This window comes from Dysidea avara, chromosome 12, assembly GCF_963678975.1.
Source record: "Dysidea avara chromosome 12, odDysAvar1.4, whole genome shotgun sequence".
NCBI lineage: Eukaryota > Metazoa > Porifera > Demospongiae > Dictyoceratida > Dysideidae > Dysidea > Dysidea avara.
The window spans coordinates 8,610,871-8,636,530 of NC_089283.1; the positions used below are offsets into that span (position 1 = coordinate 8,610,871).

Below are 25,660 nucleotides of genomic sequence, written 5' to 3' on the forward strand. Positions count from 1 at the left end.
CACTACACACACACTACACACACTACACACTACACACACACTACACACACACACTACACACACTACACACACACACTACACACACACACTACACACACTACACACACACTACACACACACACACACTACACACACACACACTACACACACACACTACACACTACACACACTACACACACTACACTACACACACGCACTACACTACAACACACACTACACTACACTAGACACACACTCACATACTCACCTGGTATTTGTTCTACCACAGCATAATAAGCTGCTTGATTACGCCACATGTTGGTCAAGCAATGTTCCATCCTCTTAGCCCTCCACAAGAAGTTGAACACTCTGAGATATTGTAACATCACTTCTTGTGTGAACACAGTACTAATGGGACCGTCCACATGATAGTCCAAACTAAACACATCCCAACCAGAGTCACCAGGAGATAGCTATAGACAATAGCACACTGTCCTTATAATTTTACTAATTTTTAAACATAATTTCATTTTCTTTGTCTTATGCAATGTCAAAGATAATGTTAATTAGTGCACACCGGACATCTGGAAATGCTTGTACGAACAAACTTTCAAAATTAGTGTGATTAGCACAATGAAAAATAAACATTCACAAATTACATTTGACACCCACTTTCAATGAGAGCCACAAATTTTAGATTCTTGATTTTGCCCAGCTTGTGAATAATGCAAAAGTTTATTTTATGCACTCTTGTTAGATCATTTGGCAAGATATATACTTGTGAGTTAATACCATTTCATTACGACAAATAAGAAAACCAAATCCTACTAACGCTTAGTCAAATACAGCAGTTGCTATTAAACTTGTACCTCTAAGATGCGAACATCAAGTCGTTGAAGGATATCAGCATCATCATATTGAGCATTAGTAGCTCTCACTGATGCCTCCAGAGTTCCAGTCAGGTTGTGTCTGAATAGTTCTGTGGCTGGTTTGATCAGCTCTGACCTATAATACAACAACATTGTTACTAGCATGTATTCTTCTACTCTTGTTCACCTTACAAACACTTTGGTTTACACTTAAGTGTACGTACGTATGTACAGGCACATTATACAAGTAATATCTGAAGGTTTACACTTACTCAAGCTGGTCCATAAGATAACGGATAAAGTCTCCTTGTCCAAGCAGAAGATAACGTCTCAGAGCATGAAGGTGTTCACGGAACTTGTAGCGGCTGTCAAGAATCTGCAGCAATAGTTTACTAGTTTCACGATACACAGTGTCCACCGTCTGGTGTAGTGCAGGTCCTATCATATCATCAAATGACTTCAGGTCTCCTGGTGGATGAAATACATACATACATAATTATTATGTTCAATACACAGAAGATTGTGGCTGTACACCTGTGTCTACTAACAAGATCATGGAGTAAACCTTAGAGCTCGACTGCCTAACTTAAGTTTTCAGAAGTAACAGAGATGTATATATGCACACTGTCCAATCATCCTTACCATGTTTAGTACGAAACCAGTTCCTCAGAGATTGGTCTCCTGGTTGACTACGATCGTGACAACGTAGTCGTAAAAAGTTGATTGACTTTCCAATTAGCAATATCTAAAATAATCACACAACAAGATTTCGTTAAATCATACACATACAAGCTTCCTGTGAGTGTAGACATTAACTTGCATCAATAAAAACAGTCTATATGCTTGATACTTGTGCCCTTCAGTAGGGACAATGAATCAAAAGTACACATTTGTTCATGGTTTATTCTGAAATCCAACTTTGCATGTTTCAATATCCAAAACCTCCACTTTCACAAAAACAATATAATTACCAACAAATGCATTGTGATCTTCCTTCATATTACAGTTGAACCTAGTTATCTGAACCCCAGTGTTCTCAGGCAATGGTAAAAGCTGTTCGGATAAGTGAATTGTTTGGATAACAGGAGCCCATTTAAATACTCTAATAGTACATACACTTTTATACTTAAAATATTCTAATAGAACAGTCATTTCCAAGTTTGGATATACAAAGGTACAGATCATGAGGGTCAGATAACTGAGGGTCTACTGTATTAATATTTAACTTGCAGCACCTTCTGAGCTAGTCGGTATGGGATGAAAGAAGGTAACATTTCTCTGTGTAGGGAGTACTCCTCCTGCCATAGTCGCTCACGTGGAACCCGCGGGTCTCCTGCTACAAAGAACTATAAAGGGAAAAACAGCAACATACTTAACACCAAATAGTAATACACAGTCACAAAATAAGTATTCATCAACCTGTTTGAGGATCTTCAGCTTTCCAAATACCATTGCACTTTGGGCTTAACAAAAGTCTTCAAATTTGTTTGGACAAATGAAGTCTATTAATTTCTATACACAGCTCTGTTCAACATACACCAGTCATAAAATACTTCAATTAGACAGTCAATGTTACATACTGATAATTGAGACAGATATGTAACCTACGGCCTATTGTACAGAGAAATCCGGTAGTCACTTTTAGAACCACATTTTTATCATTTTTTAGTTAGGCAAGTGATGGTATTAGACTGCTTGAGGTATACAATAGGAATAGCTCCTTTGTTTTAGATAAATCTTGTTTGAGAGAATCACCAATGAGTGGATTGCGATCTAATTCTTTAATGAAGGGAATGATTTTTTATGTAGCTATTGGTATTATTTTTGTATTTAGACTACAAGTACTGTTACATAATAACGAGGCAAATCATAAGTCCCAGAGCTCCCCAGAAAAGTAAAGTAGAGCAGTAAAACTGTTACAACATCAAACGTCATTTTGTTAATTTTACACATTCCTTAACTTCTAGAGCACTCTTTAGGGAAAACCCTGCAATCAAATACACATGCAATACCTCATGATAGTGATCATGTAGCTCCCCATCAAAGATCCAGCTATTCAACATGGCATTCAGTGGCTGGTAGGCCTGGTTGAGTAGCTGCTTCACCAGCCTCCTCACTTGTGGATCACCATGTTGTGTGAATGTGTACAATGTAGATACCAGAGCACCACCCTTCAGTCCTGTGGAATGACATCAATATTCAACAATGCTACAATGAAACAATATTACCCAGATCCTTGTATCACCTTAAGTTAAAAGATCTCTGATGATGCATTTTACAGTTATTTATTTTAGAGCACCATTTAATGTCTTATGTGTTTGCATGCTTGAGTTATTGATGTGTCTGTGCGTACCATAGACCGGTTTTGAGGAGAGCTGTTGCTGAGGTACTACCTGGAGTTATGAGAAACCTGTAGTGTTAATACTTTGTTTTTGAATGTACAAGTGACCTGACTGATTGCTTAATCAGGCAAACAGGTTTTACACCAGTCGTCATTAAAAGTAATTATGAACTTTCATTTTTCATGTACAGCAGTTAACTTACAACACAACACACAGACAGACAGACACACACACACAACACAGATATTATACCTTTTCAGCTGGTTGTAACAAAGAAACAATACAAAAATGTAGCGATGTAGCGTAACTGTGTAGAAACACTATGGATGTGACTAAAATGTAGAACGTAGTACGAACTGGGAAACGGACTGGCTCAAACAAGCCTAAAATGTGGTTTTACCAGTATAGCTCATAGCATAGCATCTCACAAACAATACTACACACAACAAAGGTCTTACAAAAGCTCTTGAACGTGATTTTAGAGCGCATTCGAGCCAACAACAAGCCTTGCGATTAAAACTAGGGTTTATGAGCAAAATTGTCACTTAACGGTGCTGTAAACATGGTTGAATTATAATTGACATAGGGTAAATTTACTGAGGCAGCCTTATCAGCAGATGAATTGGGAGCGTGTCCATCACCTCCTGTCACCTGTTACACATAGAAGCAGCCATGAAACTAATTGCAGCAATTAACCTGAACACAAATGTATTAGTAACAGCATCTCTTCAACAAGTCTTAAAGCTTGTATCTTGGCTTGTTTACAGCATGAAGAATGCGTTTTTATTTCAGCACAAAAAGAATGAAGTTCAAGAGCAGCCTTAAGTGCAGTGCTTAATATCGGCTTAAGTAAGCTTCAAGACAATGTTCAAAGGTTTATTTACTATCACTGCAATGTCTGATATTGTTTTGGAGTGGATAACTGTGATAAATAGACGTTTGGAGTAAGTTTTCCCAGTCCGTTTGGGAGTCTGTTCCCCAGTCAGTTCGCATTTATGTACCGCACCTGAAAACAAATTCATTTACAGGAGTTGGTTTAACTTGTTTAGAATTGTGTTTTGAGCTGGTATGCATTATCTATGTTTCTGCTAAACCATAGACCAGGCAGCTTGTCCTCACCACTGATTTCACATGCGTCATCAGCTGCACAGGCAAAATTAACAATTTACATTATACATGCTAACATTTTACTGCTTGTAACTGACTGCATACTATAGCAGCATTTACAATTCCTTGATATGGTACAACACTATTCATTGTTTTCTGCATGCCAAGAACCTCTGGTAAGTTAAAAGGCAAGTTCCAGTGATTAAAACAGCTAACTTGTGTGTATTTATATGGCTTCTCAAAGTTTTCATTGAGCACTAGCCAAAGAAACGGCTTCATACTTTAGCTTACTTTGTAAATAGAGCAGAGAAATGATAGAAAAGGTCTAGTATGTTTGAAGACATGGTGATTAGAAAGATCGGTATCATGAATCGGTGCCTTCTACAGAACTCGGTTCTACCAATTTTGCTCAAATTGTCGAGATTGGCACCGATCCAATACTAGATCGGTACATCTCTAGATATTGCTGCAGCTTTATCCAAGGGAGAGATAACAATTGTGTTGTATCACAGAAAATGTTGGCAGATTTTTACTGCAAAGTGTGATATAGAGGAACTGGAGTGTAATTCTACATACAAACCGACATTCTACTAGAAAGAAAGTCTCATTCTCTACAATATTGTCTCATTCTCTGAATGTTGGATAAAGCTTGCATTTTTGTCCGTCAGAAAAACCAACCAAAATGTGAAAGGCACTAGAACCTGGGAACCTTTGATACAGTGTGTTGAACTGCAAGCAGATGCAAAAATACGTGAAGTGGCAATAAAGCAGGAAGATACTGAAATGCCCAGTGTGTTTTGGAAAAAGTAGCCTTGCATCTATGATCTACCATAAAACATTTGGAAGAATTGGTCTTTTCTACCTTCAGTTTTGTCTGACCCGCAAATTCCAGAAGATCTCATTAACTTCATTTTTACTTTAATTACTGGAGAGATGAAAAATCCAATAAAGTAGACTTTACTGCAACTGCTCAAGACATTGTGTATGCAGTTAGTGGAGGATCACAAGTGCCTCCAAAGCATATTCTTCTGCCAGTAACTGTAAAAGCACTGACTGGTAATGTTGAACTTACACAAATTTTAGACAGGCTTGGACATGGTACTGTATGTCATATATACCAAAGTGAAAGAAAATGAAACTGCTTTCTGGTGCTGCAAATGAAGTATCTTGCTGAAAATGTACTTCCACATTTGTTCACTATGCTAGCCTGGGATAACATTGAGGAAACTCTCACAGGAGAAGGTACAACTCACTGCCTTCAGACAAGCGTAACTTGATAACGGCTAAGGCTACAGGCTTGATTTTTTCACTGTTTGATGTTTTTTCAACTGGACACATACCTTTTGGCATACCGTATTACGTACAATGTTTTCTTCAAGGACTTACCAGAGTCCTCCTTTGTGTCCCATTCATCTTTGCTGACATCGAAAAGTGTCAATTTGGCATAGCGTGTGATGACTTCCCTTTGTAATGGAAATCGTTGGTATTATTCATGGCAGCTACTTTGATTGTAGAGGTGCTTTATGAACAATTCTTGATTCGTACTGCTGTGTAACGGGTTGAACATTTCAAACCTAAAACTGACCACAATTTTTCAAATTTTTTATTTCCCTTATATACTGTCACATATGAGAAGTGATTGTGGGTTTTGGTTTCTTATTACTTTTACATCATCTACACACATTGTTATTATTACTAGGCCTGGAGCACATACAACCACCAATGGGGCAATCTACAAATGGGGTATGTACAACAGTGTATGACCAGCACAGTGTGTGTGGATGGAAAAGATGCATATACAGCAAATATAAGTGATATGTACAATTACAATCGTGAGGGTCTGCTACTATTACGTTGTGTTGAATACCCAACCATGGAAGACCACATAAGCATGATTCTCACAAGTTGAGGTGCATCAAGTGCATGTTCTCATATCTATGGTATTGAATCTCATGCCTGCAAGCAATGAAGCTAAAACATCCATTAAACAGTCCATAAAATTTAGTCCTCACATTAAAATTATAATGTTTATAATGAGGATGAATTTGGGTACTGGATTAAGACATGGCTGCTGAAGTTTCCAAGAGCAGACCTCAATGATACCTAGTTATTTTTAATATGAGCTGGGCCATACCTAAAATGATAACATGATATACTACAAGACGAAATTAAATTTTGGAGAACAAACAGCTGCTTGCAGCTGATCACTATGAAAGATGGCAGTACCTTCAACAGGATAAAAATCCAACACCAGAAAATAAAGGATATGTCACCAAGAAAAAGTACAATTCCATTGTGTGGTAGCATTAACTATGTATAGACACAATAATATAGTTTACAGTATGTAGGCAAATAAACAGCAGCAAGCACAACCACACAGCAATTATCAGCCTAAGGGCACATTTTGCGTATGTAGTGTTTGTTATCTCGATCAGGTTGTACGGGATGTAACTACGGCAGTGTTTATAGTTTCCATCTCAAAGTATAATAATGGTGATGACAAAAAACAACAAAATAAAATGAAACAAACAAAACCACAATTGTTCTAATAAACAAGAATACGGCTTTCCACTAAACACAGCTCAGTGGAGACAGCGGGGAGCTATGTTGACTGTAGCTTTCTGCTCCCATGAATGGCCAGTACAGCAGAACGTAATAGTGAAAATGACAAAGCACAGCTCATCCAGGAAAGTGTCTGGTTGTAAGAGGTACTGCCCTTCTGTGACAAAGCAATCTCACTCCTGGTACTGAAAGGCTTCAGGTTGAGAGCTATGCAATTTTACACACAAACTTATCAGCTGAATGCAAGCCTGATGTTCAATGGAAATGTATGGAATTTTTTTCAAATCTTAATGATCCTTGTCTTATTATAAAACAAAGTACTCTCGGCATCCAGTTGTGTACAGATTTTCTAACGGTGCAAATTTGAAATTCAAAGCTTATTTTGCATTAATGAGTTGTTAATTTTGTTAATGCGTAAACACTAGAGAAACAGATACTTGGGTGGTTGGTTGACAGACTAATGGACTGAGTAAAACAAAGTATTTGATTATCAATATTAAGTTTTCAGGCTTACAAATTGTATCACTAGATTTTTATTTTTGTTTTTTTTTAAAGAACTAAAGCTACGTACGTATGTTGTGTTGGTCATGGGATTTAGAAATATGTATCTATCAATCAACCTAAAATACTCTAATAGAGCATTCGCAAAATGCTGATGTAAAAATGACATACAGACCATGTGATATTTCTAATATAGAACATGCCGCAGAATTGTGAAAGTCAGTACCATTAATATCGATATGGTTGGCCTGCTGCTGCCGCTATTGCAGCCTGCCTTGTTTCATGGATCATCTGGTAGCTAGCTAGAGAGCATGGTTTGTAGATTGTAGGGATTTTCTGAAGTTCAGTACTGTAAGGTAGTCACAATAGTATTAGCAGTATTCAAAGTTTAAGTAAACAAGCCAAACTGTTATTTCTTGTCATATTTAAATGCATCCATTCAGCTAGCTTAACTTGTGAATGCTCTATTAGAGTATTTTATTGTAAAAACATGTAGGCAACTGTTGTATTAGAGAGTATCGATCTGTTTATGGTTCTATGCCTACGTGGGGCAACAATAATCGAGACAAGATACATATTTAGAAATGTGTATCTATCTACAACTCGAAGGATATGCTCTCTCTGGTAGCCCAAGAGGCCTTTAATGTTGTTTTGAAGTTGGCAAACATTTATAAAACCGAAAGGGAAGACCGTTCACGAAGATTATGAAGAGTCCCCACCCATACCCATATTTTTTGAGAAGAAACCACAAAGTTTATGCGTGTGGAAGTTTAATACAGACTTACATGTAATTTAGCTTTCAATTCTTACAAAGATATTTGTATGGAGAATTCCAATAGTGTACCCTATTCTTAATGAACTTTCCATCCTTTAGAGTTTATGTGTGCACATCATAACAGTCTTGATACTCATCACCACTGACAAAGAAATGAAGAAAAAGAACACAGGAATCGAAGTACAGCTTGAGCGTGATTTTGGTGGCAGAATTGGCCTATCATTTTCCCCAAGTGAAAGATGTATCCACGAAGACTGTACAGAAGGGGTTGTTGTAAAAAGGATGATAAGACTGTGTTATTGTTCATAATGTGCTGATTTTTACTGTACACATTTAACACTAGACAATTCGCCATTGTAACTCTCAAGTGTATGCTTGTATCAAAACTATACTTCATTTACAGTATCATGGTGCACGTTGATATAATAATTAAGAGTGTGTAGGTTGCACTGAGGTCACCAGAGTATAAAAGGTGCAAAAGGTTCGATAATTGATCAGCGAAAATTAACGGGTGTTTGATAATAGGTACCGGTGTTCGATAATTCGTATTATATGGAGTGCAGAAATCCACTCATAACATGGACACTAATCGGAAACTATTGCTCAAACTTAAGTCAGGTATTCTACGAGAAAGGTGCTACCTCCTGGTGAAAATTTGAGATTGATACTACTTTCCTGGAGATATTTATGAAGTAAAGCATAAACCTCGTTTGATAATTGGTCACTTACGATAGAATTGGCCACCTTGAATGGTACCAATCAGTCAAATTAGGGAGGTTTGCTCACGGACTATTTACATGCAAGAGTTAAGGACAAGGAGTAAGGGCATCTGATGTGCGCAAAGTTTTTGGAAGCAATGTATGTGTGATAGCATAGCCTTTGGATTGTAAGTGCCAGCAACACCACAATTTGCCACAGTATATTACATATCAATAATTTAGAATTCAGCTCTACTACTCTAATAGAACACACACTTGCCAACAAAATACTCTAATTGAATAGTCACGCTAAGAGAATGGACATTGTAGAGAGCAGTAGCTACCGCTAGAGTTTGTCAACTAGAATTCCATACCAGTTTGAAAATGGATATAAAGTGGACATGAAGCTAGTTACTTTTGGGTCATTCCGTGTCAAATCAACAAGGAATTTAGGGTCACCTCTCGGATTTTGACGAAACTTGGTGTGTGTGTACTACCTATGGTGCTTATCACTCATGCAAATTTTTAACTCCATACATTCCATAGTTTCTGATTTATGACCACAAATATTTTGAATATTTCATGAAAATTTGGTCCATCTCTTGTTACAAAATCAATTGCAACCTTGCACTGTGTAAATATTTGTAAACACAATTTTCAGTGATGGAAGACTGTTGATTGACCTTTCCAGTGATCCCTAAATTATGGGATATCTACTTAATTATGGTTCAAAAGTACTTCATTGAAAACTTTAATCCCTTATATTTTGAAAAATGCTGCTTGAAATTTTTCGAATTCTTTTGTGAATAATGATTGGGTCATAGTCTATGTTTGATAAAAATTTTGTGGTGGGACCACAATGGGCTCGAGATATAATGAATTATGTTGTGGTATGCGGTGGAATTTGCCGTCTATTATTGCTGTATTGGAGTGTACACCTCCAATAACCACTTACAACAAGGCCATGCCAAGTTTGTCTTACAGAGTGAAGGTGTCTAGGTGCATTGCAATCTGTATTAATGACCACCTGTATTGAAAGGCCATCTATGTGCTGCAGTTAAGTTATACTTCATTAATGTATAGCACCAAAGCATCAACCCTTTCTAGCAAATCCAAAAATGGTCCTTATTAGACAGGTTGACTATAAATGACTGATCTGACCACCATGTGTCCATGAACATCATGTAAATGTACCATCTCTTCACAAATACCTTCTTTATTAAGTTGAATACCACTGTAGTAGACTTAGCCATATTTAAGTTGCGTATGTGGCTACATAGATACATACAACAGAACTCCTCAGAAGGGATACCTGGATATCTTGATAACCAGGACACCTGTTTATACACTGTACTCCCACTCTAGTGGTGCACATACATTTAGACCAAGATACGTCTGTGGCTTCTGTAATATGAGCACTTTATTATGGTCCTAGCAATGGAGGGGTATTACCATACATGCATTAATTGTACCTCAATATGTGAAATTAATTACTACATTACTTTACATTCATGACCACTTTGAAGATCAAGTCATAAACTCATGCACATACTCACATAGGACATGCTGACCACATACTTAACATTTGCCTGTACTGATCTTCAAAGCGTCAACCCAAAATACTTTGAAAAACCATTTTAGTTATTACAGTACTATAAATCACATATTGAGGTGCAAGCAAGTGTTAATAATATAAAAAACTCTTGGTACAAGTAATGCATCTACTGTATATAGTGTAACTATTCTATTCCCTGGACCATTGATGAAGTGTTCATTTTTGAGAAACTACAGACTTGTCTTGGGTCCAAAATGTACGTACAATTATAAAGTAAGATCATGAGGCTATTAAGGTGCCCTGGTATCCTTTTTGAGGAGGTCTATTGTACCTATGCAGCCATGTACATAACTTGAATAGTGTAGTGTAGGGATATGTATGTGAGTGCACTACGACAAGATTTTACTTAATAATAAATAAGGTATAACTGAAGAGATGGTACAACATTAATGTGTTTATGGACGCATGATAATCTCATTTATAGTCAACCTGTCTAATAAGGACCGTTTTTGGATTTGCTAGAAAGGGTTGATGCTTTGGTGTTATACATTAATATCCAATTAAAGTATAAATTAGCTACAGCTTATAGATGGTCTTTCAATACAGGTGGTCATTAATACAGGTTGCAATGCACCTAGACACCTTCACTCTGTAAGACAAACTTGGCATGGCCTTGTTGTAAGTGGTTATTGGAGGTGTACACTCCAATACAGCAATAATAGACGGCAAATTCCACCGCATACCACAACATAATTCATTATATCTCCTGAGCCCATTGTGGTCCCACCACAAAAATTTTATCAAACATAGACTATGACCCAATCATTATTCACAAAAGAATTCGAAAAATTTCAAGCAGCATTTTTCAAAATATAAGGGATTAAAGTTTTCAATGAAGTACTTTTGAACCATAATTAAGTAGATATCCCATAATTTAGGGATCACTGGAAAGGTCAATCAACAGTCTTCCATCACTGAAAAGTGTGTTTAAAAATATTTACACAGTACAAAGTTGCAGTTGATTTTGTAACTAGAGATTGACCAAATTTTCATGAAATATTCAAAATATTTGTGGTCATAAATCAGAAACTATGGAATGTATGGAGCTAAAAATTTATATGAGTGATAAGCACCATAGGTACTACAAACACACCAAGTTTCATCAAAATCCGAGAGGTGACCCTAAATTCCTTGTTGATTTGACATGGAATAACCCTTTTACATGCTAGTGCTAGCATGTAGTTGTGCTGTTACAGTAGATGGCAATTGTGTACCTTGTTAGTCACAACAGTACTTTGTAATGTAAAATGTAAATGATATCACAAAAGTTGTAGTACAGTTTCAGGTAGTACTTGTATGTGACTGTCTCAGCAAAAGCCCAACTTGTTCGCAAAAGCATGCATATAGCAAAAAAAGAAATTTAAAAATAATCCATAAAATTACACATGCTACAAAGAAACAAAATGCAAGTTTTTATCGGGCCAGTACTCTACTCAAATCGATTAAAAGTACATACCATCTTATTCGCCTGCTCATAGAGAGTTTGAAAATCTTCGCTTCGTTTCTGTACCTCCAATGGTATGCATGTCACGTGCATCTGTTTACGGTAGTAAACGTAAACAAGATCATCATCATTTCTTCTACCAAACAGCCTTCATATCATATGCACAAATGACTACAGGGCTAACACTATACCTTGGCTGATGTGCTAATCCATGGTGAACAATTTAAGCTAAATTGCAATGTTGTAGACTAATCCAAACAGAAGTTATGGCTGCAAATGTAAGCGCCTGTAGTCTATTTTCAGTGTAGTTGTTGTACAAGTCAATTATATTGCTCTTCCTACTGTCTAGCACTACAATTCCAAAACTACTCACCACAAAAGGTTGATACTTTAATGATACATTCCTTGGATCCACTGCAGATAACGCTGAGAAAATGAAAAAAAGTTCTGAAATTGTGCAAACAAGTCAGGTTTTTGCTGAGACAGTCACATATTATATACATCAATTTACTCTAATAGAACAATCATGCATTCTACAGGTAACGGCACAGGACATAACTGTTCTATTTCCCTTACTACAAACTTAGCTACACGACAGGTATTGCTAACCTTCACAATTGCTGATCAGTGTAGCCAACAACTTCAGCCTGTCCAGTGGGTCATATGTCCACACCACTAACCTTCTCAATGTCAGAGCACCAGATCGGGGGCTAACATCTGAGTGTACCGGCTGTGTGATGAACAATGACTGTAATGGCTTTACTCAAGTGTACAGGGGTGTAGGTGGTGGAGTGTTGGTTTTTTTGGGTCAATATGAGATACTAACTTGAAATCTACATTTTATATCTGTAAGTAACATGGGCACAAGTGGTCTGCCTGATATGTCTACCTTCAACCCTTGGGCCCACAGCGCTTGGGCTCACAGCCCTGGGGCTTCAAGTACAGTAGTATCAGATAGATCACGAGTGTCCATGTTACAACTGTAAACTAACTTTCAAGAACCACAAAGCTTCTCACTTAAGGTTACGGGATACTGTAAACCCCACATGTACACTATTGATCATTTTTCATGATTAGGGGTTTGATTTTTCTTAATGCATTGTTATCAAATATTTATGCATTCTTAACTTCTCATAAATCGACATGGAATTCAAATGTTGTTATGGAAACATGAGTTGTCCCCATGCCAAACAGTGAAAACTGTGAACCAAAAATCAGACCAATGAAGAACCATGAGAACTTACTAACAATTCTAAGGTTTGAAGAACATCACTTGTGAGGGACTGACAAGAGGATTTGTGAATAATGTGTATAGTTGCTGAAATATGATTACAATATGGCCTAAAGCAAGACACTGTGGTCACAAAATTAATTTTTAAACTGATATCACAAGCACTAGAAACATTATTTCTAACAAATGGCTCCGTCAGGACCTAGACAAGAAGCCAGACTAGTAGTCTGTTTATACAAAATGTTAACAACTAGTTTGACAGTCCTGATTTTTGGTTCAGGAAAATATCGCCATTAGTCAACAAAACTACGCATGCGCTTACAGGTGCGCCAGTTGCTAAGTGTGTTGTATCTATGTTATCTTGTACTGTTACGTGTGTTTTCTTGTACCTTGTAACTGTCCAGTCAGCACGCTATTATTCTCCCAACAATTTAAGCCTGTTACCAGCTGATACACAACACAACAACACCAAGCCCGCCTTAATTACGTAATAAAATTTTTGTTTGACAGTCGCTCACTATCCCGTAACCTTAACCTGTATATACACTTGCAGTTGACACTAGACCAGTTCACTACCAAAAGGGTGTATATTGAGGGCAGAGCCTCTGATCATGAGCCAGGGAAACTTACTAACCCAGGGACAGATTATTTGACATACTAAATCAAGGGGGAATACAGTAGAAATAAGGTGAAAAAGATATATTGTAATGTAAGACTGCAAACCACACTACTCAGAGATATCAATACACACAGCATGTTACCTGTCCCTCTAGAACTGCTATCAGACGATAATACTCAGCAACCTCTTTGCTAAGAGCAGCACAGAATCCCTGGCAGGAAGGGAAGTTAATAGCAGGCACACACTCACACATGCGCGTAGACATGCACACATACACACCATATACACTACACATACACACCATATACACTACACACACACACGCACACACACTGAACTCACCTGCCCAACTAAGCCAAATGCCTTATCACGACTACGTGCCTCCACATATTGTTTGACTTTATGGAACAACCACCCCAGTTCAGCCAGCTTGTGACATAACTCCTTTATGGAAGCAGATACACTCACCTGCAGATTACATGCAAATAAAGAGGGTGTGACTAAGCTACTGCAGCACCTTCTTGTCAATGAGGTAGTGATCTGAGGAGGCGTCATATCGGATAATGTGACCATCAATTCCTTGGAACACATACAACAAGTCCCTCACCAGATCAGCCTCTGACACATCACCATCTGTAGCTAACAGTACGTAAGGTACACTGCATAAAGCATGGAACCAAAACTTGAGCTTTAGGTTATAAAACACTTAACAATTGATTTGTTTGCAGTATCTGTGATTGTTCACCCAGCACATTTCCATGAGTACTTACAACTATCTACAATGTAAAACTAAAAACTACTATTTCAAGCTGCACAGTTTAACTGGTTGTGTACACTGGATTTATTGAAAACTAAAATTCAATGGGAGAACCAATTGTGTTCCTTAAAAGCAAGTAATTTGTATCATATTCTTTATTTGGAGTGACCTCACATTAGGGAGGATCCAGTGGGTAAACCTCAGTGACCCCCATAACAGGAGAACTAGACTTCAAGTCAAGATACAAAAATACAAGACAAGCATGTTCTTTGATTTCTTAGCACCTTAGCTCGCTTAATGTACTGTAGCACTCAGAAGGGTATACTTACAATCTGTTTCCTTTTGTGCAGGCTTTACAGGATGAGTTGCTGGTTGCAGCCATGCCCCTTTTACAGGACGGTGGGGCTGAGTGGCTGGAGTAGAAGCAAAGTTGGGCAGAGGGGTAGCCAGTAGAGTTGACTCTGTTTGTTGGCTAATAGTAGACACACAAAAGTTACTCAGATACACACACACGCATGCACGCACACACACACGCACGCACGCACACACACACGCACGCACACACACACGCACGCACACACACACGCACGCACACACGCACGCACACGTACCTTTGCTGTAATCCACTAGAAAGAGACGTTTGACTACCAATACCACTACTAGTAAATGTCTTGCTGGCTACAGACCGCTGATCGTATGATCTTGCTGTTGCCATGGTGATGTCAGACGGCAATCCAGGTGTCTCCAATAGCAGAGACGTCTACAGCATAATAACTATATCATGTACCTGTATGTTCTATTAGGGGTTTTAACACAATAATGGTATGAAAGCTTGAGTGACTAATCAAGTTACTAAAATAAGGATACCTGTAAAAGTTTATGAATCATCAAACATGCCATCTGTGCACCAGAAAATTGAAAAACGAACTGAAGCTTCATAGTAAATAATTCAATTAAGTTCCTTTTAGTCATGTAATTGAATTTGAAACTTTTTAATATAGCAACCACCTTAGTGATTCTAGCCCCACAACCAATGTCTACCATTGTACGTTAGTATCCACTAATCCTAACTGCAAATGGGAACGGTGTACTCACCATGGAATGGGCAGGGCTGGTAGTATTCTCATCAGCTAGTACCAATAATAGGTGGAGGATTGCCCACGTGTTGTGCCATACTCCCTGGCTGCTCAGCCGACGATGTAGCTCAGCAAACAACACAGCATCCTTCTCCCTGCCTTGTTTGGCCACTAAACAAGGTTTTACACAACAAGTCAGAGATGGGAACATCCATGATACACTATGTAATGTGTTTCAATGTACTGTACAGTAAAGCAGCTAAGCGAAAAAAATCATTCACTTTTCGATAAAAGCACCAAACTTGGTACAATATTTAGTTGATTTATACTATTTTCATATTAGACGTGGTGCCATTAATTATCAATCATATCACACTCAAAGAACTTGACAAATAAAACCAATAGAAAGGTATAATGGAAGCCAAACATTTTGAGAGATTATATGATTACACCTGTAAATTTGAAATATATTCATATTATTCAAGCAAAAGATTTGAAATGCACTTGTATGGTTTCTTGACCAGCTAGAAATCGGCTTATAAATGTGGCCTAAAGCAATGATTTTGACGTGGCACCATATCTCAAATGATTTAGTAGTATACCTTACTCAACTTCCACAGAAAATTTGGTGCTTTGATCACAAAGAGAACAATTTCATCAAAATTTGTCGTTTAGCCCGCACTCTACTAGTATAGAGGATGGCCGTTTATGTAAACAAGGCACATTCCTGATAAGCGGGCATGTCCCACAACAATTATGATACTTAATGATTGATTTGTACATTGGGAATGGCTCGTCGTAAGCGTACACACAGGTTCTTACAAACCATCAGATTACTGCAACACACTTTCTGATGAAAGGCCTTGTATGACTAGACAATGACTAGACAATGACACACAACCCTGGTAAGTTTGCGTGGCTCACGAAAGAAGCTGGGCTGCTTCACAAGCAAATTCATTTATTTCACATGTTGGATCAGACCAGACAGATACTAATCACAGGTTGCTGGAAATAGCATTTGTGGGAAACTTTCATGGTTATTGACAAAGTCACGAAATTCACAAACTGTTTCATTGAAACTTTCCCCCAATACAGGACTACATACACAATGCTGTCTCTATCACGCATTTGATCTCACCTGGCTTTCACTCATTGAGATACACATGCTTTCCCACACACGCACGCACGCACGCACGCACGCACAGTACACACCTGTAATTCTACACACCAATTACTTACACCTGTAATTCTTCACATTTTATGATCAATAGACTGTGAAATACAAACCACACACTACACAAACCCACACACAATACCAATGAATATTCCAGCTCACACATGAATGCTCAAAACTTACTACAAGCTATAAATTTATCACACCAAATTCTTAGCATTGAACACATGTTCTGAATAACCCAGCCATGACTTACATCTCTTCTGTATTCTCTCTGAAATACGAAACTCGTCTGGTTCAAATGAAGGTCGTACCTGGCTAATAAGACAGACAACATTAAATTGGACACACTTAAGCACCCCCAAAAACAAATTATGCGAAATTATGTTTTGCTGAAGCAAGTAACACAGGGATTCTATAATGCACCACCCCCCATTTTTTTTATTTTGACTATTGAAGCTCATGTGAAATAGAACTACACAATTACGGCTATGTATATTTAGGTGGTGTGTGTCAAACCTCGGTTTACATGTCTATTACCTGCTAAGAATTCCTGCACAGAACTTGAATATTCTTGCAGTATCCCCTAGCAAACAAAAGAACATTGAAAATAAAGCAATGTTGTCATGTATTGAATTTCAATACACAACTATTCATATGGAAAACTTAATTAGTGCCATGTTAGAGGTTACTGCATCTTGGCAACAATACTAAGGTGCTAGCAGCTGCACGTCTCCTTAAATAATAAGATGTTTAATGGAGCACAACCAACCTCCTCTGAAGCCCTATATTGACAGGCAAGGTGTCATGTATGCGTGTACACATGCATGTAAGACCTACAGAAGCACTCCCGGTATGAAGAAAAAAAACTAAACACTTTTAAACAGCCAGAACTGAAATAGCTTTTGCAAGCAACCAGATCTGTTCAAAGGCCACTCTCTACACTACCTGATTACTCAAGAAAGAAAGTGACTACTAACATGACTTTCTTTGAGCTTGGTATAAAATTTTTCGCCTCTGTAGTGTATAACATGGATTCTGTAGATTCCCACCAAGGTGCTAACTGAATGTACTGGAGCGAGCTTCAAAAGTATTAACAATACACTGAAATTTGTTAATTTTACCTTTTCCATGAGTGTAGCTATCACATAACCCGTTAAGCAGGTCGAAAACCCGTTGTTGCTGTGCCGCCATTAAATAGAGTAAGTCACGTGATCCTATAATTTTAATAACCTGCCCACTCGTTACATAGTTACTCGTGTTGACCGCGGTGCACTGCGATCATGGCTACTGAGGTATCAATTGTGGATGAGACTGCTTGGAAAGCAGGGATCTCTGGCGTGCGATCAGACACGGATGACACAAATTGGTAAGATCGTTAATAAAGAGTATACACTTCTGCGGATTTAGTTCTCATAAAACAGGGCTGTGTTTTCTCACGAAAATCAGGACCCGAGTAGGGTGAAGTTTTTGTTATCCGGGGCTGGCGGAGCCGCAGAGTTTGCAAGTCAATTTCAAGACGATGGCGTCTTCTACGGACTGTGTAAGCGAAACATATGATTTGTGCATGCTCTCTGCATTCTTGGCATTATTGTGGGCTAATGTGTGTGTATACGGTGTGGTTATGCTTGAGGCCACACTTGCAAATATGTGTTGAGTATTGTGGCATGACCCCTGTCAACAGATCCAGTGAAACCAGGTACTTGTGTTAATCAAACTTGAAGGTTTTCACCTTCCCTTTTTCCTTTTATGGTGGGTGGTTAGTGAGAAATTAGTTATCAGTGTTACTGTACATGTGTAATGTAGCATTCCATGATGTGTGTGTGTCTGTGTGTGTGTGTGTGTGTGTGTGTCTGTGTGTGTGTGTGTCTGTGTGTGTCTGTGTGTTGGTTTGTAGGTGTGACAAACTAACAGTGTATTTTTGTAAAGACTGTCAAGATGCTGTTTAGATAACTCTTGAAGTCATCGGCGGAAGAAACAAATTTTGTGTGCCGTTTGTAAAAAGCTTTGCAAGGTTACATACAGTACATGCATAGTACACAATGCATACTGATTCCCCAGCATGCAAACACCACATATTTAACTCCTTCTGCATATTATTCAACGCAAATGAATTAAACTGCTTAACCCACACTCAAATGTTCACTTGTTCAAACAAATGTTCGAATACAGCCAAGTTCTTTTGGACCCTAACACAGACACATGCACACGTTGTATTTTAATGTGATTTATCATAGTGATTAAAAATAAATGGTTGAGTAATCAAATTGTTTATGATAAAGTTGTTAATTTAATTTCAAAATCACATTACAACTCACTTCATGACCACATACATTATTGGCTACAGCAACTGGTCTGTCATTGCCGGGATATGTGAGTTACCTATAGACCAAAGGAGCGTGTAAATTTTTTATAGAAACTTTAAAATTCCTTATTAGGACACTGAGGCACATACTCAATTATGTCATGTTACCAGCACCACATGAAGTGAAGCTATGGAAACGAAGCACAGAGTTAGCAGGATAGCCTTTTTGTTTGCTACTATAGCAAAGTGTTCCTATCGACTGTTGTAAGTTTATCGACCCTCCTATTACAAGTAGTGACCCATGTGTGTACCCAGTTGTGTGTACAAATGTCATTATCTTAAATTTTGCCATGGTATAATTCCCTTGCATGAGGATTCAACCATCACTGTTCTGTAATGTTGATATGATGTGTGTGTGTGTGTGTGTGTGTGTGTGTGTGTGTGTGTGTGTGTGTGTGTGTGTGTGTGTGTGTATGTTTGAAGTTCTTGTGTAATTTCGGGGGCCAACATCACCAGTGAGACATGGTACTCTCCTGTGAGGTGCTAGTCTTGAGGATTGTCTGCACAGCTCTTAGTGCATAGGCATCCCAGTTTGAATTGTTGAATTAGGATAGTTAGCAGCTGAAGCTTATGGCTTTTTTGTCTTGTAGTGTGCGTGCTATCCTTATCGCTTTATGTAGATGTAGTCTTGGTGGAGTGATCTGTCACCTGTTTATCACAGGGTGTTATCAATATTAGTGAGAAGTTGTACTTTGATGTGTGACCCTTGCCCAATGACTAGTGTATATGTTGATTATAGTATAAACCACGATTGGGGTTATTGTGTATTGCATATTAATGTGACAAACAGTTGAGTGATTTAGTGAGAGGCAAGATGTTAAACTAGCGAAGTTCTTATTTGCTGTTAATCACCTCTTTTGTTAGTAAGCAATCCTGTGAGGTAGTAGTAGCTTCTTGCAGTTTTAAACCACATGAAGTATGGCTGGTATAGTGTGTATGAATGAATGTGTGCACACACTGATCCAATGAGAATGGACACATATTATCATTTATGTACAAAAAATGCATTACCAAGCTCATACACTGTAAGTTAGTACTTAGACATCTTAAAATGTGGTATTCACAGTTCCCAGAAGTATGAAATGGTCAATGCACACTATTATATTCACGTTTCCCATAGCAATAAATGTCAACAAACTCCTTAGCAACAAACATAAACAAGGAAATTGATGCTTTGTATTTGCAATGTTCATGTTATATGCTTGATCATTTACACTATTTTAGTGAGAATGGAGCACACAATTGACATGTCTACAGCTATCAAGTTTGTCTATGTCCACTGGGTTGGCAAGAATGTTCCGTTTGCTAAGAAGGGTAGATTTGGTGTCGTCTCTGGCAGTGTAAAAGCACTCTTCAATGTAAGTAGCAGATGTGTGTGTGCGTGTGTGTGTGTGTGTGCACGTGCACGTGCACGTGCATGCGTGCGTGCGTGAGAGACAAACAGAGAGAATGTGTAGCGTATGTGTAATATGTGTGTGTCTGTACATGTAGTGCAGTGTGTATACATTTACAATATCTGTTTCTTATAGCCTTTCCATGTCAGCATTGAAACTAATACAATTTCTGACCTATCAAGTGACAATATCATGACCTTGTTAGAGGATACTGCGTAAGTGATACAGTAGTGATTAACATTATAGTGTACAGATCCATAAGGATGGTTTGTTGGTAAAGAGGAATTAGCTCATTGTACATTGCCATATTTACTGGTTAATAACTAATAATCATCCCTGTATAATAGATACGTTGCAACACTGAATCATTGTCATGAGAGCCGTGGCTTTTATCTGAATATATGTTATGCTGGGTACCTGATGGGTGGGTGGCTAGATAAGAGCACATTTTGAACTTTGTACTAAAAATCAGGCAAAGGGTTATTTGTGTGTGTCATCTTGAAATAGCATCTTTGAGATAAGCTATGTAAGTAAATTAAACAAATTAAGGTGGTTAAAGGAGGCCGTGCAGCACTAGAGGGGCCATATAAAACACAGTAGCATATAGTAGCTAGTAGCATATAGTAGCTAGCTGCAACTTAATACTATAACAAGTAAAGGGAAAAATTAGGGATCAAAGAAAGAAAAAAAAAGTAGTGAAACAAAGGAGTAGCTAAAAGTTGTAAAGTAAGGGAGGTTGCATGCCTATACCTACAGATATACTAGTAGACATTAAATCCCTAAACTTCAGTCTACAACCAAGACTGAATTAGGGATTAAATGTTTACTAGTATATCTGTAGGTGTAAGCAACCTTCCTTGTTTCACTACATTTTTTCTTTTTGTAAAATTCCTAATTTTCATTCTACTTGTTTGTTTACTTTTTTTATTGACAATGAGCCACTGCATACCACATTAAAAGAAAGGATGGTGCCAGAAATTCCATAAAAATAATATTTTGTGTCAGAACCAATCAATTACATAATGGAAAGGGAGGTGGCCATTATGCTGTAATTTGTTTTCAGCTATGCTTCACCCATTACGCAACATTACAAACAAAGAACAGTACAAGAAGCTTGCATTGTCCGTGATGTGTGTATTATGTGGTCTGCGATTAGCAAAAATGCACGTCTCGGGACAATGTGGTGTTGAACAGTGAAAAAATCAACCCTGTAGCCTTATCCATTGTCGAGTTATGTATGACTGGAGGCATCAGTTAGTCAGTCAGCATAAAATTCTTAAATAGAAAATTTTTTAAATTCCATAGAAACTTTTTGGAAGAGTTTGGGGCAGGGGGGTAGGACAAGCACACGTGAATACGTAATAACATTGTGCAAGTACTGAAAGTATTTCACGTGAGCTGAATAGACCCTGTACAAAAAGTAGAGGAAGGGGATCGGTGGGGATTAATACATATGTTAGTTCTACTTAGTTTGTTGTGTGCAATGGTGTGATTCACGATTGGAAAAACGCTGCCGTTATGTAGTAATTAGAATTACAACGATGACAACGTGTGGCAGTGACGACTTTCACATCAACAGTAACAGTGGTCATCAATGATTACAATACAATCGTTTTTTGTACGATCTATTAATTTCAACAAGTAGTATGACTACGTTTAAAATAAATATTTTTGTGAGCGCTCCATAGTGCACGTGGTCATGTCCTACCCCCCTGAGTTTGGGGTTAGTCTGAAGACAACATTTTTCAGCTTGGCTGTGCCTAACTAATGCTGCCAAGCTGTCATGAAGGGAAATTGAGGCTGGTTTAGGGTGATATTTTTGGCTGGAAAAGCTCAGTTCTTCATGATCCCTAATATATACAGCTCTGCCATACTGTATGATATGTACAATTTACTAGTGCCCTAGACGAGATGGTCACACATCATCACCTTCTGGTCATTTCAAAAAAATCTGTCCTCGATTGACTTAGCCTACTTGAAGGCTCCACTCATGAAGGCGACCACAAAACCCAATCTTAGGTGATTTGCTGTAAGTAACACTGCTTGAATAGTGCCACAGTGGACCAGGCCAACTTGAATAAACTTTTCATGTAACTAAAATGTAGAGAGTCCACAAACCTCACGAATATCCTCCTCTTTAAAATGCTATGTGAATTACACCCTGCATGCTTTTTTATCACAATACAAATTAGCACAGTGTGATGTGTATAAATCAGCATGAAGCCATGGTAATAAATTACTGACACATGTAACACAAAGTAGCATATGAAAAGTAGCTATATAACATAGTCCCACCTATCCTACTAGAAGTTTCTATTAGAGAAATTAAGTTTTGAAGTGCTATCATTTTCCAGTATACTTTGCGTAAAAGTGCTACACCATCATGTACCACAATAATATCATGATGATGTTATGATCATGATATACGGTAGATCGGGAAATATTTGACAGTACAGTTGATTGCAGAATTGTTCTTCCCGTAAACATTCCGTGAGCTGGAAAACTATTTGTAATGACCCCAGATCAGCCAGACTGAGGAAAAAGATTAGTGTGGTTCAATTGTTGAATCCGTGGCAAGGACAACATAAGTTACTCACAAGGAGCCTTACGGAAACACTCGATCACGGTATGGAATATTTTTTCCAAGAATTCTGCAATTGACTGTAAGAATATTTCGTGGTTGCTTCGACCAACAAAAATAAATTATGCAAAATATTTGAATATTTTCTACTTGTGAAATATTTTTTAGTGGTTTGTCGTATTACACAAGTCGAAACACTTAAGAAATGAGTACGCTGTTAAAGAATGGCCTACAAGGCCCCAATCTATAAGCCTGCATGCATGCCACTGTAGCTGCAAACATAGAGAGGTCAAGGCCGACCTAGCTCCATCACAGGCATCCATTACAATTACACATTCATCGTACCTGTTGTCGTTGTACCCTGATCAACTGTCATCATATCTTGCACTCTTATTTCTGGTTCACGAGACGCTAAATGACAAATGGTGCTAGCTTCTAATCCCGATGGTGTGTTGACCACAGTACATGTTTAATTATTTGTTGTACAGAAAAAATACAATATTTTCTGGCTTAATTGGGCTACCCATCAAATTTATTTTACAACTAAATTATTATCTCCAACAAAAAATTCCCGATTTATGGTAGAAGTTTATCATGGTAATCAATATTATCAAACATTGTACATCACTAGAATTATCGATGAATATCAATAGCCACTTAATTGGCTTGTATATGCATATTGAAACTTTTAGTTCACTATAAGTCAACTGTTAAGTTTAGCAAAAAAATTTAAAGTCACATAAAGCTTTACAAAACATACGCACCATATCTATAATTACTGTATGTGAGAATCCTAGTTTCAACTTAGACATTGTTGCATGTCTGCCATTGTTTTAATTATATGGTACAGATGTACATACATGTATCCATACCTAATGGTGTATAGTTAGAAGACCATTCAAGACTGATCTTACATTTTTGTGTGCATAACTGGTGAAATATTGTTAGCCAGTTACCATCACTGTACAGTTTTACATGATGGTACAGTGCTAACCTCACTACCGATATAGTAACCATCTTTGAGATTTAATAGTGAGACCTACACATGTGTACTGTGACCATAACTTTGTGGTAACTTTTTTTTACAATTTAATAGTGTGATAGATGAAGCTTGTCTTCACAATGGCAGGCAACTGTTGACAGAAGTGGCAAAATTATTACTTGAATGGGTGACCATTTCTGTCTTCATGTTCACAAAGTACCTGTGCTGCCAAACTTTCTATGTTGCCCACATTTGAAAAAAGTAAATAAACAATGGTAAGGAAAATCATCTGCACCTGCTGCTGTACTAGTGAACATTTAATCCTTACTTCAGTCATAGCCATGACTAGTATAGCTGCAGGTTTGATGACCTACCTTGTTTCCTTGCTTTTTGTTTCTATGATTCCTACTCAAGTGACTTTTCTGTACAGTGAGTGTCCCGAATAAGTGAGCGGTGTAAAAAGATTGTCAGCGACAAGTTAAGTTTACCTGCAGCATCTAAATGCACAGCTTTACTAGCAAGAGAAAATTCTGTGGTTCTCTTTGATACAATACCCAATAGTTACAACTAAGTTTTGACACTGCAATTTGTGTAAAGTTGCAATTATTTGCGGAATAAATTTTTGCAGTAGTTTTATTATCCTTCAAAACTAAAAAAAAATTGCAATCCACAAAAAGAATTCTTGGCATATGGTATATACTGCAAGAGATGATTCAGTGACCAGGTTACTGTGTCCACTACCAATAAGGTGCTTAATGGTCTATGGAAATAAAATCGATAAGCTACAAGGCTTGTTACTCTGAAACATCAATTGTTAGCTGCTTGGGTGGTTTCATGTAGGGCCAGCAGACTTCAGTTTGTCATGCTTCATTGTATTCGTGGTTGTGTGCATGATTAGTTGTGTTCTGTAACTGCAGTGTGAATTCTGAACCCCTTTTAAGACAAAGTACTGTCTTGTCTCTGTACTCAGGGGTCAAGAAACTTGGCATTATAGTTGGCTGTGTCATCAAAAATTATACACTCTACATAATATCTCTGACCAATACTTATTCAAGCAGTACATGTTTGAGTTCTACTGTGTTATTGCCAGTTGTTGAATTTTGTTCTATCATCTATTGGCCCTAATAGCACTCCTTTCCATCCTTGTGTCTCTGTGAAGAACAACTCTAATTTCCTATAAAATTTGTGTTGGTATTTTTAAACTGTTGTTTATTGCCCACTTTGCACCGTACACCTACAATTTTTTCCCAAACTTGTCATAATACAATTGATGTGTTTTTACAGTGGTACAACACAAAAGAAGGTGTTGGACGCATCAGAGGGAATTTCTAGGCCGGTATGTAGTACTCTGTAAGACCTGGTATGTATTCATTACATTCTTTATACCATTGTTAGGAGCGAGGCTTCACTTCAACCAGCGCAGTCAAACGAGGCTCAAATATTGGTAGTTCAAATCAGTACAATTCCACTAGTGTGCAGAAGGTGTCAAGTGGTGGAGGTGCTGTTGCATTTGATGATCAGGTACCAGCAGTGATCGGTGATGTACGTAATGACGCCTCTGATACTACATGGTATGTGGCTATATAGAC

The 25,660-nt window shown here is 37.8% G+C and overlaps 2 protein-coding genes and 1 long non-coding RNA gene across 6 annotated transcripts in view; 1 reads left to right on the top strand and 2 right to left on the bottom strand.

Annotated features, from left to right (window-relative positions):
* The window catches only part of LOC136240705 (gamma-tubulin complex component 3 homolog), a 21,695-nt gene extending 3,711 nt beyond the window's left edge, over nucleotides 1-17,984 (bottom strand). Inside the window, exons 1-16 of one of the 4 annotated variants that reach the window (XM_066031734.1) lie at nucleotides 17,874-17,984; nucleotides 17,290-17,335; nucleotides 17,006-17,067; nucleotides 15,595-15,746; nucleotides 15,111-15,259; nucleotides 14,829-14,971; nucleotides 14,260-14,381; nucleotides 14,085-14,210; nucleotides 13,885-13,953; nucleotides 12,502-12,622; nucleotides 2,861-3,027; nucleotides 2,084-2,194; nucleotides 1,491-1,593; nucleotides 1,121-1,316; nucleotides 849-984; nucleotides 248-452 (exon numbers count right to left, since the gene is read on the bottom strand). In XM_066031734.1, coding sequence (XP_065887806.1) covers nucleotides 248-452; nucleotides 849-984; nucleotides 1,121-1,316; nucleotides 1,491-1,593; nucleotides 2,084-2,194; nucleotides 2,861-3,027; nucleotides 12,502-12,622; nucleotides 13,885-13,953; nucleotides 14,085-14,210; nucleotides 14,260-14,381; nucleotides 14,829-14,971; nucleotides 15,111-15,259; nucleotides 15,595-15,746; nucleotides 17,006-17,067; nucleotides 17,290-17,335; nucleotides 17,874-17,943 — 1,978 coding nt within the window. In that variant the 5' untranslated portion in view covers nucleotides 17,944-17,984. Of the gene's footprint in view, nucleotides 1-247; nucleotides 453-848; nucleotides 985-1,120; nucleotides 1,317-1,490; nucleotides 1,594-2,083; nucleotides 2,195-2,860; nucleotides 3,028-12,501; nucleotides 12,623-13,884; nucleotides 13,954-14,084; nucleotides 14,211-14,259; nucleotides 14,382-14,828; nucleotides 14,972-15,110; nucleotides 15,260-15,594; nucleotides 15,747-16,932; nucleotides 17,068-17,289; nucleotides 17,336-17,873 lie in introns of all 4 variants that reach the window. The other 3 variants (XM_066031733.1, XM_066031732.1, XM_066031731.1) reach the window with 3 other exon arrangements.
* On the bottom strand, nucleotides 12,687-13,862 carry LOC136240714 (uncharacterized). The gene is made up of 2 exons (XR_010693929.1): nucleotides 13,653-13,862; nucleotides 12,687-12,908 (listed from the first exon to the last, which is right to left on the bottom strand). It is a non-coding gene; the product is annotated as an uncharacterized lncRNA (long non-coding RNA).
* Nucleotides 17,961-25,660, top strand: part of LOC136240710 (uncharacterized) — a 10,451-nt gene continuing 2,751 nt past the window's right edge. The window contains exons 1-6 of the mRNA XM_066031739.1: nucleotides 17,961-18,118; nucleotides 18,174-18,292; nucleotides 20,339-20,472; nucleotides 20,644-20,723; nucleotides 25,356-25,407; nucleotides 25,467-25,642. Coding sequence (XP_065887811.1) covers nucleotides 18,033-18,118; nucleotides 18,174-18,292; nucleotides 20,339-20,472; nucleotides 20,644-20,723; nucleotides 25,356-25,407; nucleotides 25,467-25,642 — 647 coding nt within the window. The 5' untranslated portion in view covers nucleotides 17,961-18,032. The remainder of the gene's footprint in view (nucleotides 18,119-18,173; nucleotides 18,293-20,338; nucleotides 20,473-20,643; nucleotides 20,724-25,355; nucleotides 25,408-25,466; nucleotides 25,643-25,660) is intronic.